The sequence below is a fragment of the Rousettus aegyptiacus genome, unplaced genomic scaffold (genome assembly GCF_014176215.1).
Source record: "Rousettus aegyptiacus isolate mRouAeg1 unplaced genomic scaffold, mRouAeg1.p scaffold_m13_p_6, whole genome shotgun sequence".
Taxonomy (NCBI): domain Eukaryota; kingdom Metazoa; phylum Chordata; class Mammalia; order Chiroptera; family Pteropodidae; genus Rousettus; species Rousettus aegyptiacus.
The window spans coordinates 82,668,846-82,687,206 of record NW_023416309.1 but is presented as its reverse complement, the minus strand read 5'-3'; the positions used below and the strand labels follow the sequence as shown (position 1 = coordinate 82,687,206).

The window sequence follows — 18,361 nt, the reverse complement described above, 5'->3', positions numbered from 1 at the left end:
GTGGTGGACAGAATCAGTTTTATAGTTTGATTGCATCATTAACAGTGGAAGGGCTTGTAGACTTCTAGGAAAGCCTAAATGTGGCTCTTGGTTGGTGAGTAATGTACATTTTCTGGTTTTGTTTTTGTTTTCCTATTAGCTATTCTGTCATTGGTTTTATTGACAAAAATAAAGACACTTTATTTCAAGATTTCAAGCGCCTCATGTATAACAGGTAAGACTAAATTTTATTATCCTATGTTCTTTGACATATACATTGTATAGAATATATGCACATGATTATATTTTTGTGACAATGTTAAGATTTTCTGGCGAATTTTCTAGTTCTGCTTAATTATACTTAATGAAATAGCATGTTAAGGTTGTGATTAACACATCTATAAACTTAAGGCCAGGAATTGCTACTAATATGATTGTCCTTGATCTTCTTTGGGCTGCCTCAGTTTCTCTGTTCACTGTTGCCATCCTTCTGGCACCCCACACCAGTATACTCTGCAGTCCCCAGATAGGCCACTGGCGATGAGAGGGTGTCAGATAACCTCTGGCCCAGCCGAGAGCTTTACATACTCAGGGTCCCACCATAGTGTCTTTGCCTCCAACATAGAGACCACTCTCATATCAGAGTGACATCTAGTGTCAGTGATGACAGATCCTGAATGGACAGAATCTTCTCACAATCTAAGAAAATGTAAAAAAGCTGTGGCAAAGGATAGCTAAGTTCAACTTGGTATGGATACTTTGGAAAGAAGGCCCATGAAGAAGAAAAGATTCTTAGCCAGCTTCTTCTTTTGAATTAGAGAACTGTAGTCACTCATTTATCAAGTCTACTCAGTCGTTCAGTAGATCATCAGCAATATGTTAAGTACCTCCACACATTCTCCTATGCTCTGGGATACAGCTGTGAAAAAAAATTAGACAAAGTTCCTGCCCTCATGGATCTTTATATTCTGATGGAAGTGATAGTAACATGCAAGAATAACAGCTAACTTTCAGGTAGCGACAGGTGATTTGAAGAAAAATAAAATAGGTAAGAGATTTAAGGGTACAGAAAGGAAGGGCAGGGAAGGTGTTATAGAGGGCATGATCAGGAAAGCCTTCTTGAAAGAGGTGACATTTGAGCAGAGAGACTGAATGAAGTGAAGGAGCAAGCCATGAACAGTGAGGGGAAAGTGCATTTCAGGTAGAGAGAACAGCGAGTACCACGGTGCTAAGGTGAGAATGAGCTGGAGTGTATTGAGGACAGCAAGAAGGCCAGGGTGGCTGAAAACAGCATGAGGGATGGGGAGAGTGACAAGGAATGAATTTAGAGAGGTCAAGAGGGGCTGGATTATGAAGAGCCTATGAGCTAAGGTAAGGATGAAATACGAAGGCAAGCCATTGGAATTTATGACATGATGTGATATATATATGTTAAAGAAATCACTAGGGCTACTGTGTAAAACACGTACTATTAAGGGCAAGAGTAGAAATGGGGAGACTAGTTAGGAGGCTAGTTTAGTAATCCAGGCTGAGACCTGGATGGTAGTGACAGAGACGATGAAAAAAAGATTTGCCGATGGGTAAGTTGTGTGATGCGAGAGAAAAACAGAAATCAAAGACGATGTCTGTACAATAGAGAGGGGATGCTTGATGTGGGGAAGACAAGAGGAGGAACTAATTTGGTGGGGGAAATCAAGAGTTTTGTTTTAGATATGTTATGTCAGGCGTATATTGGACATCCGGTTGAAAATACCAAATAGGCAGTTACATGCACACACCTGGAACTCAGGGTAAAAGTGGGGCTAGAGATATAAATTAATCAGTATTTAAAGCCATAAGACTGAATGAGATTACCTAGGGTGAGCACAGATTAAAAAAAGAGTGAGAGAGAGGAGTTTGAAAGACGAACCCTTGAGACACTCCAGTAGGTAGAGTCAAGCAAGGAAAGAGGAACTGGTGAAGGAGACTGAGAGCATGCCAGTGAGGTAGGACGAAAACCAGGAATCTGGTGTCACAGAGGCCACGCCAAAAAAAAAAAAAAAAGTGCTTTGAGGAGAAAAAAATTATAAACTGTCAAATACTGTCAAAAGCAGAGTGATTGCAGGACCAAAATCAACCACCGGACTGGCTAATGTGAAAGCCAGTGGGTCTCTTGACAAACAATTAAGCATTCTGCTTGTGTTCAGTAGAGTCACAGAGACAAATGTGTGATTGAAATGGGCTCTAGAAAATAAAGAAAATGAGAAGGTGGGGATACTGTGTTTAAACAGTTCTTTCAAGAAGTTTTGCTATAAAATGCCTCACCTCCGTAGAAGTTGAAGGCACCAAGAATGATGATAGAGCTGTCATCACTGGGAAGTTAGAGACATCGGGATGTGAGTGGGGATCCAAGTAAGAGCTGGTCATGGAGAAAAGGGACTTTCAGAAAGGAGTTCAATGCTCGATTTATCAGATAAAGCGCACCTATTTTAAGGGACAACGACAGAGTACGACATTGCCCTGTGTAGGAAATATCAAAAACTCAACTTAGAAAAATGGCCTCAGTTGCCTGGTGGCAAGGTCAGGGTGTGTTGCCAGGGGAAGGCAGCCAGGCCATGTACCAGAAAGGTACATCCCTTACCTTCGCGACTTTGTCATGGCCCAGAGGTTCAGCTCACTGAGAACAAGTCCATCCTGGGGATTCACGTAACCCCAGGCTCACTGGACCACTGTCGAAACAAAGCAGCCTGTGGATTTATTTCTAGAGAAAAGTCTTAACAGTCACATAGAATGAAATACTTGCATTGGTATGACAAGCTGTTTTTTTTTTCCTATTGGAAAACCTACTTGGAAAGTCAATAACAGCGAGAATTCTAGTTTATTAATTGACAGTGAAAAATATTACCCATAGAATTTAGAATGTTTAATTGCTTGGTGAGCATGGAATTAGAACAAAGGAACTTAGATAAATTCAACATAAATTAAAAGCATCAGGCTAAGATGAGTACATTTCATAATAGGTATGGTCTTACCAAAGATGTAAAAGGTTAACTTACTGTATGTATTTCCATAACAGGAAAAGCCTTACCAGTCGGGCTAAATTCTTTTGGCTAAAACCATCCTCCTAAATGGTGTTTGGATAAGCTACCTTTGCCTCTGGACACTTCCATGGCTAAATCACCCACCAAAATTTCAGTCCTCTCTTTCTTTGTATATGTTAAAGAATAATCTTTAGATCTCTAGTTCTATAGACCTTGAGAGTACACCTGGGTGTATGCATCCACATGCATGTTTGTTTGTGTGTGTGTGTGTGTGTGTGTGTGTGTGTAAACAAAAGCAGAGAAGCAAGCAGGTAGCCACCAGATGCAGACTTGGATTGTTACTACTCTCATGTTAGCCAGATAAGTTCTGCCTTATCTAACATACGCACTGGGTTTCTGGATAAATAACCTTCCCCTTTAAGAAAAATGTTCTTTTAAATATTTGAAAACTATTTTCTTGACATTACATTCATGACTTACTGGCCTCAAAGTTCTTTCTCTTTAAAATGATCATATGTGTCCATTTTGGTTCATTATGTATCAATTCCACCATTTAATAGAATCATCATCAATATCATTATCATCTTATTTCCTTCATTTTTAACACCCCTCCACCTCCATTTACAAGATAGTATGCAAAAATAGTCTCTAAATATGGCCAACAGTGAGTAAGGTGGTATTTGGGGTAGAAATTGCATAGACCCAAAGTCAGTGATCTTCAATCTTTGCATGCATCAGAATTTTCAAAGTACAATGCTCTGCTTTTTGGAAATTTTATTCAGTAGGTGTGAGGAAGGCATCCAGTCCTTACGTACACTAAAGGTTGAGAACCATTGCCTTGAATTTTCTCTCTGCTAAAGATTAGAATGAAAAAGTTAGGGAAAAACAATATACATTTGTGTGGTTATTTTTATTGATATGTGTATCATTGGGAAATTATGCAATAAGACTATAGTGTGATAAAACTGGGTCCGTAGGTCATTGTATTAATTTGTAGCCACATTTTTTTTTATTGCCACTTTTGATACTAGTTGACACTACTTGTTAGCAACAGTGGGGTTGGGAGTATTGCTCTGTCTCCTCTCAAATACCCAATCAATCTCCACCTCACCGTTTATCTTCTTTGCTCTTTTGTCATTGAGCCTCTATGTAAAGAAATTTACTAAGTATTTGTGAAATCGACTCAGTTTTCTCAATTTTATACCAGGGGAAGAAATGATGGCAGTAGTAAACACAATTAACAAACAATGTCCATATTAAGTCTTTTGTCAACCCTGAATTTGAAAAAAAAAATTTTTAAATCTGACAGAAGAAATTTTCAGGAAGCAAGCAATATTTCAAGTTCTAAGTACTTTAAAATCAAAAGCTCCCAAAATGAAAAAGACGAAAATCAGAATTGAGACCACCACCCAGGTTTTTAAAAATATCTCACAAAGCCAAATGAATATATAATTTTTAGCATGAAAACTGGCCTGAAGTCCACTTTAAGAATTAGATTGCAACAGTCTTAGTTTCACATCAGTAAAATATTGTAACTGCCAATGTTACCTATAAATGTGTTCATAAATTCAACTGCCATCAAGGGATTTACTAGAAGACAGTGTAAAAATGGTTATTTTATATTTCCATCTGTATGTTTAGAAAGACCTGGCTTTCTGTAGTGTAACCTATCTGTATGAATATTTGTTCAGTCGAAAGATACTTTCACTTTCACAGTTTCTGCCATAACATTCAGAATTGTTCTTCTACTAGCTGTTTGTCCTCATTCGTATAACTACCACTCAAAACCATTTCGTTTCATAGACTTATTATAAGAGCCATGTTAACCATTTGAGGGTCCTAGGTCATAATAATATAGATGCCACTTTAAAGAAGTTTAAAGAATTTTTTAGATGTAATATAGTTTGGACACATCTTCTCCATCTCTGATGTAGTATCTGTCCTTACACTTTTAGCAGAATTTTCTGGGCGGAATCATTTTTCCAGTCAGGCCTAGTGAGTTCAGTCTGCCGTCCAGTTGTGCCTCCCAGGATACCGTTCAGCAGGATTGCTTAGCAATTCTTTTTCCACTTATTTGAATATAACATTCGAATTGCTCTTCCTGTGCTTTTCAGTTCAAATCCTGTGCTGAAGAATATGTGGCCCGAAGGCAAGCTGAGCATTACCGAGGTGACCAAGCGGCCTCTGACCGCCGCCACCTTATTTAAGAACTCTATGATTGCTTTAGTAGACAACCTTGCATCAAAGGTAATTATTTTCTTTTCTAAATATCCATGTTAATTCATAGATTCCCTCTTGGTATATGTTATTGAGAATGTATGTATGATTTGCTATTTAGATAATTACAGCAAATCAAACTGAAGAATATATATTTAAAATGAATGTTAAAATAAAATTTTTATTCTGCACCTCCCCCTACCTTTTTTTTTTTTTAACATGACTGGGTGGAACAGTTGTTTGTGTCCCAGATGAAGTGCTTTTGTTAAATTTGGGCTTTTTGTCCTAGCATTGTTGTCAAAGGAAACGTCTTAGTGACATCCTTAAAATATATGTAAAATGTGTGTGTGTGTGCGCGCACGCGCATACATACATAGTTAACTATAAAGTTTAGCATGTGCCTGACAAAAACAAACTTCAGCCCTCTGCTAAAGATAAAGCCTGGTTTTAAAAATATCATAAACGAAATTGTAATACAGCATCCATATATTGTATCTGAATACAAAATGACCAGCTAGAGTTTTAAGAAGAAGTTTAGTATTTAAGTATTGTCCTCAGGCTACTTGAAATAATTGAAATAAAAAGGTGTATTATTGACAATTATTTCCGCTTTTTATTGCTCCTTTGAAATCCAGTACTGTCTGATAACTTTAGTCTGTCTTTTTTTTCTTAAAGAACAGATTTCTGCTCTTAACTGCTGCTGCTGACAACTTTGATAAATTACACAGCATTCTGAAACTCATTATTTTTAGTTCCTTCATTTTAATCTTTCTCTTATGGTGCTTTTCCTGTGTATTTTCTTTTTTATCGTTATCTTTTTTTTTTTTTTTTAAATCAACTTCCTCTCTAAGAATTTAAATCTGTACTATTTCTGGTTGCTTCACTGTGGATGAATTTGGTAAATGCCACAAGAAGACATCTGCTTAGTAGCTTTCTGCTTCTTTTCATCAGGATTCTTTGGCCCCAAGTAACAACAAATAAGCACAATTTATTGGTTGGTGTAATTAAACCTCTGGAAAGGAAAGGGTAACAACACCCGAACCGAAAGACTGGAATTCATTAGAACTCTTCCTCTTGCTCCTCATCTTTTCTCTGCTTGTCAGCTCTAGCCTGCCTCGTCTAGCAGGAATGAATGTGAACCTAGAAGGAAGGCATGTGACACAAGAAAGAGAGTTGAACACAGCGTATATTAATTAACTTAATTTAATTAACTAGAAAAGAATCATTTCTCTAAAATTGGTAGTTAAATGCGCATTTTTTAGAAATAAAAATTCTAGAACCATGTATAATTTCTGTATTAGGGATTGCAGACAGCCACTAATAAAAGAGACTCCCAAATCAGTAGCTTAAACAGAAGAAAGTATCACAGGAGTGGTATAACAGCTCTACAGTTATTAGGGACTCAGGCACCTTCTGCCTTTCTGCTTTACCATCCTAGTGCTTGGCTTTCATTTTCCTGGTCCAAGATGGCAGCTGGAGTTTCTTTTCTTTTAAAGAGATCCCTTGAAAATCTCTCACACAGCACTCCAGCTACATCTCATTTGCTATACTTAAGATGCCAGGGAAGTTGGGAAGTCTGTTTTCTTTCTGTTCAGCAGTGTACCCAGATAAAAATAAATACTCTGTTTCAAAGCAGGAAAAATATACTGGATATGAGGTAGGCAAATAGCCTAGTAGTCTCTGCTACAGCTTCCCAATCTGTGTACTTATAGAGGTGGGAGAATGAGGGAGAGAGCAGGGATAAGCAAAAGAATATAGACAATTTATCAGTCCAATAGAAGGCAGGAAGATGGGTGGGGCAGAAACAAAGAAAAAATGTTAATTACTTTGAGAAAGTACATAATAATGTAATAGAAATAAATCTAAATAATTAGTACTCACCTTAAATGTATTGACTAAACAGACTAGATAGGTGGAAAAGTCCAGGTATATACTGCTGATAGGAGACACCTAATTAACACTAGGCAGAAAAAAAAATTATAAACAAAGAGGTAAAGATATATCAAGCTCCTCCCCCCAAAACTGGTTAAAAGCTATATTAATGTGAGAGAAAGTAGAATTTAAGAAAAAAGATATTAATACAGGTAAAGAGACTAATGATACAATGAAAATACCCAAGAAAGTAAAGCCATTTTGAATTAGGTATCTAACAATATAGCCATGATTGTACATGAACCCCGTAAAGCAAAAAAAGAACCTGAAAATTTTTAAAGGAAAAATTGACAAGGCCACAGTCCTAGTGGGAGATTTTAAACCAACTCTACCAGACATTGATAGATCAAGCAGACAAAAAACTTTAGTAAGAATGCAGAGCTTTGAAAACCAAATTTAAACTTTTATCTAATAGATCAAAATAACTCTGTACCCAGAGATTAAGAAATACATATTCCTTTCAAGTATACATAGAACATTTACAAGAATTGACCCCATGCTAGATCACAAACGAAGTCTCAACTATTTTAAGAAATGTATATACAGCTACATTTTCCATCCACAGCAAGAAAAATAAAAATCGACATTAAAAAAAAAATTTCTTTAAGGTGTTTGGGAACTTAAATGCTCCCCTAAATAACTCACAGTTGGAAAAGGAAATCACAATGGAAATTACAAAATATATGGAACTGCATGACAAAGAATTTATCAAAATTTGTAGGATACTACTAAAGGGGTCTACTTGTTATACCTTTATTTAAAAAAAAAAAAAAAAAGGAAGACTGAAAATAAATGAGTTTTTAACTCAAGAAACCAGGAAAGGAACTCCGAAGAAAATCTAAAGAAAGAAGTAATAAAGTAATTTTTAAATAGTAAAAATTTAAACTAATAAATCAAAAATTAATCAAAAGACAGACCTTTAATAAAACTGATTTAAAAAATAAAAAACAATGAAGAAAAGATACAGCTTAAAGCATCAAAATATTAGGTACAACTGTATGTCAATGTATCTGAAAAATTAATAGTATTCTAGAAAAAATGTGCTATCAAATTAACTCAAGAAGAAATAGAAAGCCTGAATAAATCAGTAACCTTAAGATTCTGTATCGGGAGCTTCTTTCCCTGTGGAGTCAAGGGTGCATTACCTTCCCAGTACATCAAGATGTTTGCCAACCAGGAAGCTCCTCAGAATCTTGGTGTCCTGAGTTTCTTTATCAGGGCTCATTGCACTAGCATGATTGATTGAATCTCCGGCCCGCATCCTCCCCTCCCCAGAGGTCAGGCATCTGAAAGTTCCAGCCCTGCAATCACTTAGAGAGAGGGTTTTTCTGGTGCCAAGCCTACATCCTGAAGCTATCTAGGGGCTGGGCATGAGTCAACTCATTAGCATAACAAAGATATTCCTATCACTGAGGAAATTCTGAAGGTACCAGGGACAAAGACCAGAGAGAGAGCTCAAGAGCACGCACAAAAGATTTTTATTATAATTATTATACTACAGCCTCCCGACAATATCCTTGTCCTAATTCCCAGAACGTGTGAACATGTTGTTACATGGCAGAAGGAATTAAGGTTGCCAATGAACTGACCTTAAAATAAATCCTGCATTATTCAGGTAGGCCTAGTGTAAACACGAGAGTCTTTCAAACGGAGAGAGGCAGAAAGGGTCAGAACCGGAGAGATGGCATCATGAGGAAGAATCAGCTGGCTGGCTTTGAAAATGAAAGCAGATCACAAGCCAAGGGATGTGGGCAGTCTCTAGAAGCTGGAAAAGATAAGAAAACGGGTTCCAAAAAATAACACCTCTGCTGACACCTTGAATTTTAGCCTAGTGAGATTCATTTCAAACTGTTGACCTCCAGAACTGTATGAGAATAAATCTGTGTTGTTTTAAGCTGCTAAATTCATGATAATCTGCTACAGCAGCAATAAGAAACTAATAGAGCAGGGCTTAGGAAAAGAAAGAAAATGGCATTACTTTTCATCATGGAAGGCAGCATGACAAATATATACTTGGAGCTTCCTATTTAGATGTTGAAAACTGTTCTGTTCAAAATGCAAGTACATTTACATTCTTCAACTCTCTCCTACTTCTTAAATTATTTACTACTCTCTTTTACCTCTTGCTCTCTGCAGCTCAAAACTGCTCAATTTAACTAGAGGGCTCTATCACTTAAAGTGTATCTGGTCTGACAAATAATAGGTTCAGAGAATGGAAAGTAACTCTTTACACTGATAGGTGGGAATCATTGACCTCATTGATTCATTCAGTGATAATTTGTTATCTTCAGTGTACCAGGTCTATGCCAAGCACAGTTTTATATTTAGAAGGAGTTATGATCTAACGCATGGTACAAAATGTAATTGGCACAGAGGGAAGGCTTCTTTGCTAGGCTCTTTCCTAGAGTCATGATGCCTATGGGTAGTTTTGTAACTTTTCTACTAATATACTCAGAAATTTTAAAGATAAAATATATTTATAAATCTTACTCTGTTTTTCAAAAGCACAAACTACTGTAATAGTAATTATCATGATAATAATGGCAGCACTTACTATGTACCAGGGCTGTGCTTAACATTTTACATTCTCCCCTGCAGCTCCTTTTTCCTACTATTCTTGCCTCTTTCTATTAAGTTATTCCTTCTTTTACTTTTTAGCTGTGTTTTTATAAATATACAAAAACTCAATCTTTACATATCTCATTTATTTACTCCCTCATTTTATCTCCTTTCTACTATTATTCCTGATGAGTCCTAAAATACAATAAAACAAAATTTTAGCTGAATGCATGACCACTTGCAACCTTGAAGTGAAGGGAAAGAAAGAATAGCTACTTTATTCACAAGTATATGCCTGAGAAATTAGAGGCACAGAGATTAATTAGTTAACGCTAATGTCATGTTAGTATCCTTAGTCTGGGATTTTTCTCCAGTGAAACTTATCATTTGCTGATTTATATTTTTAGGAACCATATTATGTACGTTGCATCAAACCCAATGACAAGAAATCCCCACAGATATTTGATGATGAACGCTGCCGGCATCAAGTAGAGTATCTTGGACTGTTGGAAAATGTCAGGGTGCGACGGGCAGGATTTGCCTTCCGCCAGACATATGAGAAGTTCCTTCACAGGTGAGAACAGACCAAACAAAGAAACCTGAGCGTACAGTGAGAATTACGAAGCCTTCCCCATGTCTGACAGTGCCTCAACACCAATTAGACGTGCCGAATATTTGTTTAATGAACAAAAGAGTGAGGAAACCGCAAATATGAAAGAGTTCCCCAGAATAAGCAGAGGTAGTCTCCTTGAATTCATGGTTTAGGGACCATGAGAAAAGAGTTTATTCTTTGTGAGGAAACATGGGCATCGTAGTACAGCAGAAACAACAAGGATGTGGAATCACATCTGGAATCCTGGCTACGCAGCTCATTTGCTGTGTAACCTTGGGCCAGAAATTTAATTTCTTTGATTCTGTTTCTATATCCATAAAATGAGTATTGTATGCCTACTTCGGAAGGCTCTTGTTGTGAGGTCTAAATTAACCTAAGTAAAAAGCCTAGGTGCCTGGAACATAGTAGTTGTTCAGTTAATGCTGCTTATCATTACTGATATTATTAATTGCAGTTGAAACTTGACAATGAAAAGTTAGAGGCCCTAATCACTCTCAGTTGAAAATTTGCAAATAACTTTGACTCTCCAAAAACTTAACTACTAATAACCTTACCAATAATATGAATAATTGATTAATACATATTTTGTATGTCCTATGTGTTTGTATACAGTGTTCTAACAATAAAGTAAGCTAAAGAAAACATTATTAAGGAAGAAAAAGTACATTTACAGCACTTATTGGGGGAAAAGCCTGCATGTAAATGGACCCAGTTCAAACCCATGTTGTTTAAGTGTCAACTGTATAATAACAAAATATTAAATACTCATAGAGGCCCCAAAACTAGTCTACCTGGCTTGAATCCTGGCTTTGCCATTTCATAACTTTGTAACCTTGGGCAAATCACATAACTTTCCATGCCTCAGTTTCCTCATTTTAAAATGGGGATAATAATGGTATCTGCTTGTGTGGGTTTGCTGGAGGATTAAATGAGATAATATATAATCAGCACTTAAAATAGTACATAGTATATATTAATCATTCAATGTAAGATATTGCTATTTATTGGGTTTTTTTGATAATGATAGTTGACAACTAGGATTTATAAGAATAATGTTTTCAATTCCAAATATTTATTTTAAAATATTTAGCAAACATTTCCTGTATTCTACACTACAGATTCCAAAGAAATACGAATAAGTAAATACATAAAATATTGGATGATAAGAAGAGTCTCTGAGGATATAATAATGACAGGAAGTGACCAGCCATTCAAAGATCAGAGAAAAGAGCAGGAGGGGCAAGAGTAATAGCAGGGAAAAGTCTCCACCGCAGGAATAAATGTGATGTTCTAGGTACTAAATGTTGTCCAGTGTGGTTGGAGGATGCTCAGCGACAGGGAAGTCGCGTGAAAAGAGATTGGAGAGGCGGAGAGGGACCAGATCATGCTGAACTTTGTAATCAAGACTAAATTATTTAAATTTTCATTAAATTGGTGGATTTTAAGCAGGGAGCAACCTTATGGATGTTTGAAGAGATCACTGTGGTTACTATGTGAATAGAAGACAAGACGATATTCAGGGATGCTATTGCAGGAGACCAGAAGAGGTGGCTTAATGATAGTGTTTTGAACAAGGGATTATTATAGATCCTAGAGAGTAGACAGATTCAGGATCTGTTTTGCGGGAAAGGACAAGACTTCAAGAATTGGCTAGATGAGAGGGGAATTGAGAGGAATGAAGGATGTCAAGTAGATTTTGCCTCGAGCATCCAGGTAAGCATGATATCATTTTCTGAGATAAGGAAGATTGGGTAAGAGAAGTATAAGGAAGAGGGCATGGAACAGGGGCAAAGATGGAATCAAGATTTATTCTTGATTGTGTTAGGTTTGAAATGTCTACTAAGTATCTAGGTAGAAATACTAAGTAAGCTATTATTAGGTATACATATCTGGTGTTCCGGGAAGAAGTACAGGCTAGATATAGAGATTTTTTTTGTGATTAGTATATAGATGATATATAAAGTCTTGGAACTAGATAGACAAGAAGAGGAAGTCCATGCCAACATTTAGATTTGTGGTCTGATGTGACGGAACCAGCAAAGAGACAGAAGGAGCAAACAGTGAAGTAGAAGAAATACCAGAAAAGGGCTATGTCACAGAAGTCAAGAGGCATTTCAGGAAGAAAAGTACAGATACCATATCAAATGTTGCTGTGCAATCAAGTAAGATAACAGTTGAATCTTAACTGTTAGATTTGGCAACATAGAAGTCAAAAGGGAAAGAGCGGGGCAGAGCCCAATTTGAGCAGGATGAGAAAGTGAAGTAAGGAGCTAAATGCCTATGGACAACTCAAGAATTTGTGCTGTGAATAAGAGCAGAAAAAAATGGAAGCAGCACTGGAGATGCCAGAAAATGTTTGTATGCAGGTGGGGATGATTCAGAACAGGGAGAAACCAGTGATGAAGGAAGGGAGATAATTGTAATAATAACATCTTTGAGAAGGCAAGGGATGGAATCCAAAGCAAAAGTTCGAAGGTTTGTCAGCTTTTGATAGGAGCAGAGACACTCCACCCATAGCAACAGGACAAAGCCAGATAATATATATATACGGATACAGGAAGGCTCAAGGTCAGCTGATGACAAAGAAGAAGATGTTTTTATCTGATTGCTTCTGTTTCCTCAATATAGTGTAAGGCAAGGTCATGAGTTGAGGGGGAGGATTAGGAGAGGTGGTATAGGAGGTTTGAGGGGAAGTGAGAATATTAATTTGGAAGAGTGAGAAAGCATAGATTTGTGTAGTAAGATTGCTGCCAGGAAGATCCGTGTGCCCGTTTGAGATGTGAGGTTATTAAATGTATGGTGAGACCGCCCAGCATCATCTGTTTTTCTCCAGCAGTGTTCCACTTCTGTGTGTAGAAGTGGAAGGGAGTACACTAAATGCAGACTCTTGGAATGAATAAACTTTATAGCATCTTAGTAGCCTGGAAAATTGAAACTTAATTTCATATTGATCAAAAGGTTATGCTCAAAAAAGACTTCTTTTTAAATTAAAATCACTAGTCTTTAAATTTGTTTTTTCTTATTGTATTGAAGCTATATATTAGGAATGCTTTCACAAGTAGAGTTGTGTTCATTCTGAGTCTTAATTTCAAATAGTATCAAGTTATATTCATGGAAAGATTGCTAGTTTCTTGTTATTGCTCTTAGAACTCTACCAGTTGCTCAATCACTGAATTTGCTTTTGTATTATCATCTATAAAAAATCAGCAGAAGTTAAATATTAGAACGAGCAGAGTGGGAATGGGTAACTATAGGATCAGGCTAAATTAAAAGTATATTTATCTAAAATATCCATTTAACTAAAAATGTATTATCATGAGACAAAGTGGAATCCATGGAGAATAGTTGAAAAGTAAGACAATAAGCAAGCTTGATTTGGGGAGGGAGACAAAGAATTTTGCAAATGCATATCTTTACCTGCCTTTAACCTGTTTTGGACCTATTTTACTTTCAACTCAGATTGTTTTGACGTGCTTTTTGACATGGACAACACGCTATAAGGATTGGATTATATTTTTTAATACTCATTGTAACAACAAAAGAGGATAGATTAAAAAGAACCAATGAATTTTAAATATGGTGGTCTTAGTTGTGCAAGCTTAAATTTCCCAGTCCCACTCCAGAACATACCCATGTAATATAAAACGTGTGCATTTAAAACCAAGTAAATGCACAGCCACACTGTGGAATCAAAAGGAGATTCTCAGTGAACCTTGAAAATGTGAATCACTCCTAATATGATACAAGGCAGATAGGAAGATGCAGGAGTAAGCCAGGGTTGCAGTATTAGGAAAGACTGCCTTGCGAGGCTTGAGCTGCCATTCAGGAAGCCATCCCAGCTGCTGTGCTGGAGTTCACCACAGCCGTAACACCATGAGGTTGTCATAATGGCCAGGGCAAGTAACCACCTAAGCAGCTGCAAGGGAAACATCATAGGCATAATGGCCAAGACCCAGGAAGCAAAGATAGCCACCTTATATGAGGCCAGCAAAGGCCCACATATACACATAGCCAGATGTACACGTGTTCCGGTCCCATAACCCAAGTACTGGTGGAGCCGTACTTGAACTCAGGCAGTTGGCTCCTGAGCCTACAATCTTTAACACTACATTGCCTCACAATTGAATGTATGACTTTCAAGTCAAAGGAGAAAATAAAATGGAATAAAGAAAAGTCAGTCCATCCAAGAGAAAACAGGGTGAAAATCAACCATGGGAAAGCATACCTGACAGAAAATATAAAATAAGAAGTTGAAAAAATTGAACCGTAAATAATCATAGTAAATGTTTTAAATTACCCTAAAAGACAAAACAGTGAAAAGATTGAAGTAGGTCTACCTGCTGATTATTTAAGTCTAGCTCCTCCTAAAATCACCTGAGAAGAGTGTTGGATAAGATGGTAGGATATGCATCTATTTCTACTCTACAGGCCATGTTTATTTTCTGCTTTTCATAAAATGAGTTTGTTCAAATTGAGAAATTGACATTTTATTTTATTGTCATACTAACCAAACTAATTAACAGCAGAACATGGGGTGGAATAAAAGGTATGTAGGACATTAGACTAATGTTTCCAATGATGGCAGGAGAAAAAGTACCATTTACCATTTTCTACACTGAAGTTTTGCTTTGAGATTCTGCAGATTTTTTATGTAAGCTAAATTTTTACTTGCCACCTTTTTAAATTTTCATTCTTTTATTGCAAGAGAGAGAAGGATTTTAAGAACCTTAAAAGCTGCTAGTCTTTCAGGGAGGTCAAACTAGTGGTCAGAAAGGAGATAAATTCATCTTTTTAATTTGCAAGTTCGGGATGCTGGTTTGCTGGGGTTGTGCCCCTTACCCTCCGGAAGGAAGGAAGAACGGCTTTACCCTGTGTTAGCTGAGCAGTGTGACAGTACAATGGCCAAACTTCAAATATACACTATTTTTTGCAGTATGCCTAAACTTCAAATATATACCATTACTACTATATTATGGCCCAAATGTTGACTCTTACTCTTGTTATTTAACAAATTTGGAAGGTTTCTTATTTTGTTTTCTTTTTCACATGATATGTGTAATAGTATCTCTCTCTTCATATTAGAACTGTCATTTTGTTTCTGTTTGTCTCTGTGGCAAGAGAGTAGGCCTTTAAATGTATTTTCTTCAATTCTTTCTTTCATTCAACAAATATCTATTTATTTCCTCATTGTATGGCAGGCAACATATATATAGTAAGGAACAAAACAAAGTCCCTGCCTTCATAGAACCCACAGACTAGTGAGAGAAACTGATATTAAACAGATAAACCCACACACTAGTGAAAGAAATTGATATTAAAAAGGTAAATCCACAAATCAATATAATTACAAATTATGATGAATGGTATTAGGAAAAACCCAACTGGCTGTCTTAGAGAAGAATAATGGGTGTGAGGGTTGATGGTTGATGAAGGAAAAACAAGAAAAGACTAAAGGTTGAGAAAGAGCCAGCTTTTCAATGAATGAATTTTGAAGCAGTCCAGGCAATGGGAACAGCATATGCAAAGGCTCTAAAGCAAGAAAGAGGCAACACACATTATAGGATACTAAAGAAGGCTGTGTGATTGGTGTATAGTGATGAAGAATGAGAGCAGTAAGAGATAAAAATGAAGTAAAGCTTTTTAGAAAAAAAGCTTTTTCTGCAGGAGGGATTGGAGAGGAAGTGGAAAACCATTCAGGAGTCAGTGATAGTAAACGTGATGGTGGCTTGGATTAGGATCGTGGTAGTAAATGTGAGACTAGTTAAATTTAAATATATTTTGGAGGTAAAGCCAATAGGACTTGATGGTGGATTGGGAGGAATGATAGAGAAGACAGGATCAAATATGATTCCCAGGCTTCTGGCTTTAGTAACTGAGAGCATTAAGATGGCAAAGACTGAAGGAGCAGGTTAGGGTGCCTTCAGGGTCTATGTAGGCGTTAGATATATGAGTCTGGAGCTCAGAACCGGGGGGGGGAGGGGGGAACTAGGGGTAATAAATACATGCATTGAAAAAGGGAGCAAATGGACTAGATGACATAATGTGGGGGAGGGCGCACACAGAGAGAAGAGAGCCCGATAGTGAGCCCCAGGGAACCCTAACGTTTAGGGCTCTAGTAATGAAGGAACAGCAGCCAGAAAATGAGATTGAGGGGAAAAAATGGCCAAAGAGACTAAAGAAAGTCAGTGAAAGCATGCTGTTATGGGAGCTAAGATGGAAGCCGGGAAAAAAAGAGAAATGTCAAGAAGGAGGGATCGGATGCCACTGGTTATCTTAACCAGAAACGTGTAAAACCATATGAGGAAAACTTAAAGAGTCCTAAAGACACAAAAGGAGGCTTGAAGGAAAAAACAGAAAGATATCATTTGTCATTTGATAAGACAACTCAACATCATAGATAAATTTAATGAATTTAACGTGAGAATCCAATAGTAATACCAGCAAGGTTTTGTTGTTTTGTTTTGTTTTGTTTGTTTTGTTTTGTGATTGTTTTTCCCTGGAATAATGTAAGTTGATTTTAAGGTTCATATGGAAAAATATATATATGTAAGAATAACTACAAAAATCTATAAAAAAGAATTAGGAGAGACCACCAGATGTTAAAATATACTTGTACCATGTATAACTAAAACCATGTGGTACTGATGCACAGACAGACAGTGCAATGAAACAGACCAAGAAGCCCAGAAAGGAACTGGCATACATATGAAAATTTAGTATATGATAAAAAAAAAATGGCAAATTGAATCACAGGAAGGAAGGACTTTTTGATAAATAGTGTTGGAAATAGCCTTTTGTCAAAGGTAAAGTTGGATGCATACCTCATACCGTATATCAAAATAAACTCCAAATGGATTAGGGATCTAAATGTAAAACAATAAAAACATGCAAGTACTAGAAGAACACACAGGTGAGTTCTCTGTAACCCGATGTGAGGCAAGCTTTTCTCACGACTTACAATTCAGATGCAATATATGAACATTACATGTATTGAACAACTTTGCGCCGGGCAAGGGGTGCGGGGTAGGGAAGCACCGGGGCAGGCAGCCTTCTAAGCTGGTCTCCATGATCCCCACCTCCTGGTATTCACCCTGTGTAATCTTCCTCCTGGGAGTCCAGTGATTTGCTTTAGCAAAATGGAACAGGGCAAAAGTGGTGGGTTATCACATGTGAGATTAGGCTCCAAAGGGCTGTGAGTCCGTGGCTTCGTGTCACGCTCACACTCTCATGAACCTGGTGTGTAGTGAACTGCCCCGTGAGAGACCTACATGGCAGAGAACCATTGGCTGCTGGTATGTAGCAACACAATTCATGTTTGTGAGTCCATCTTATATGCAGAACACTACTTAGTTTTCTTTTAGTGGTAATAGTTTATCTGATAACCTGCTTGATTTTCTTTCAAGCAAATATATTGTTCATAAGTAGTGTTAATTTTGTTTTCTGCAATCACTTACCAGTTTGTTTATTGGTTTCTTTATACTGACTAGAAAACTCACGAAGGGGGCATCCTTGTTTTATTACATTAAGGAAGTACCCTTCTATCCCTAATTTAGTAAGAGTTGTTACCATAAAAGAGTGTTGTGTCTTATTGAAGACCTTTTCCCACATCTTACATTAGGCTATGAAATTGATTTCTATTCTAGTTTGCTAGGAAGGTTTTTTTTTGTTTTTTTTTTTTTTTTTTGTCTTTCTATGAAGCATTTTGAATTTTATGGAATAGGTTTTTTTTTTTTTTTTGCATCTACTGAGACTATATATGGTTTTTCTCCCTTAATCTGTGCCCTATTCTTTTTTTTACCCAGGTACAAGATGATCTCCGAATTCACCTGGCCCAACCATGACCTCCCATCAGACAAAGAGGCTGTCAAGAAACTGATTGAACATTGTGGTTTTCAGGATGATGTAGCCTATGGGAAAACCAAAATTTTCATTAGAACACCCAGAACATTGTTTACTTTGGAAGAACTTCGTGCTCAGATGCTCGTAAGGATCGTTCTCTTTCTACAAAAGGTAATTTTATATTTTATAGATAAGGATAAGG

General features: G+C 36.9%; 1 protein-coding gene and 1 long non-coding RNA gene across 5 annotated transcripts in view; one reads left to right on the top strand and one right to left on the bottom strand.

Moving 5' to 3' along the window:
- The window catches only part of MYO1D (myosin ID), a 284,752-nt gene that overhangs the window by 103,201 nt on the left and 163,190 nt on the right, over positions 1-18,361 (top strand). For all 4 annotated transcript variants that reach the window (XM_016152543.2, XM_036223793.1, XM_016152542.2 and 1 more), the window contains exons 13-16: positions 140-214; positions 5,114-5,246; positions 10,115-10,281; positions 18,123-18,330. In XM_016152543.2, the coding sequence (XP_016008029.2) occupies positions 140-214; positions 5,114-5,246; positions 10,115-10,281; positions 18,123-18,330 (583 nt within the window). The remainder of the gene's footprint in view (positions 1-139; positions 215-5,113; positions 5,247-10,114; positions 10,282-18,122; positions 18,331-18,361) is intronic.
- LOC107514645 lies at positions 5,241-8,441 on the bottom strand. Its single transcript, XR_001597842.2, has 3 exons — positions 8,294-8,441; positions 7,098-7,176; positions 5,241-6,356 (listed from the first exon to the last, which is right to left on the bottom strand). It is a non-coding gene; the product is annotated as an uncharacterized LOC107514645 (long non-coding RNA).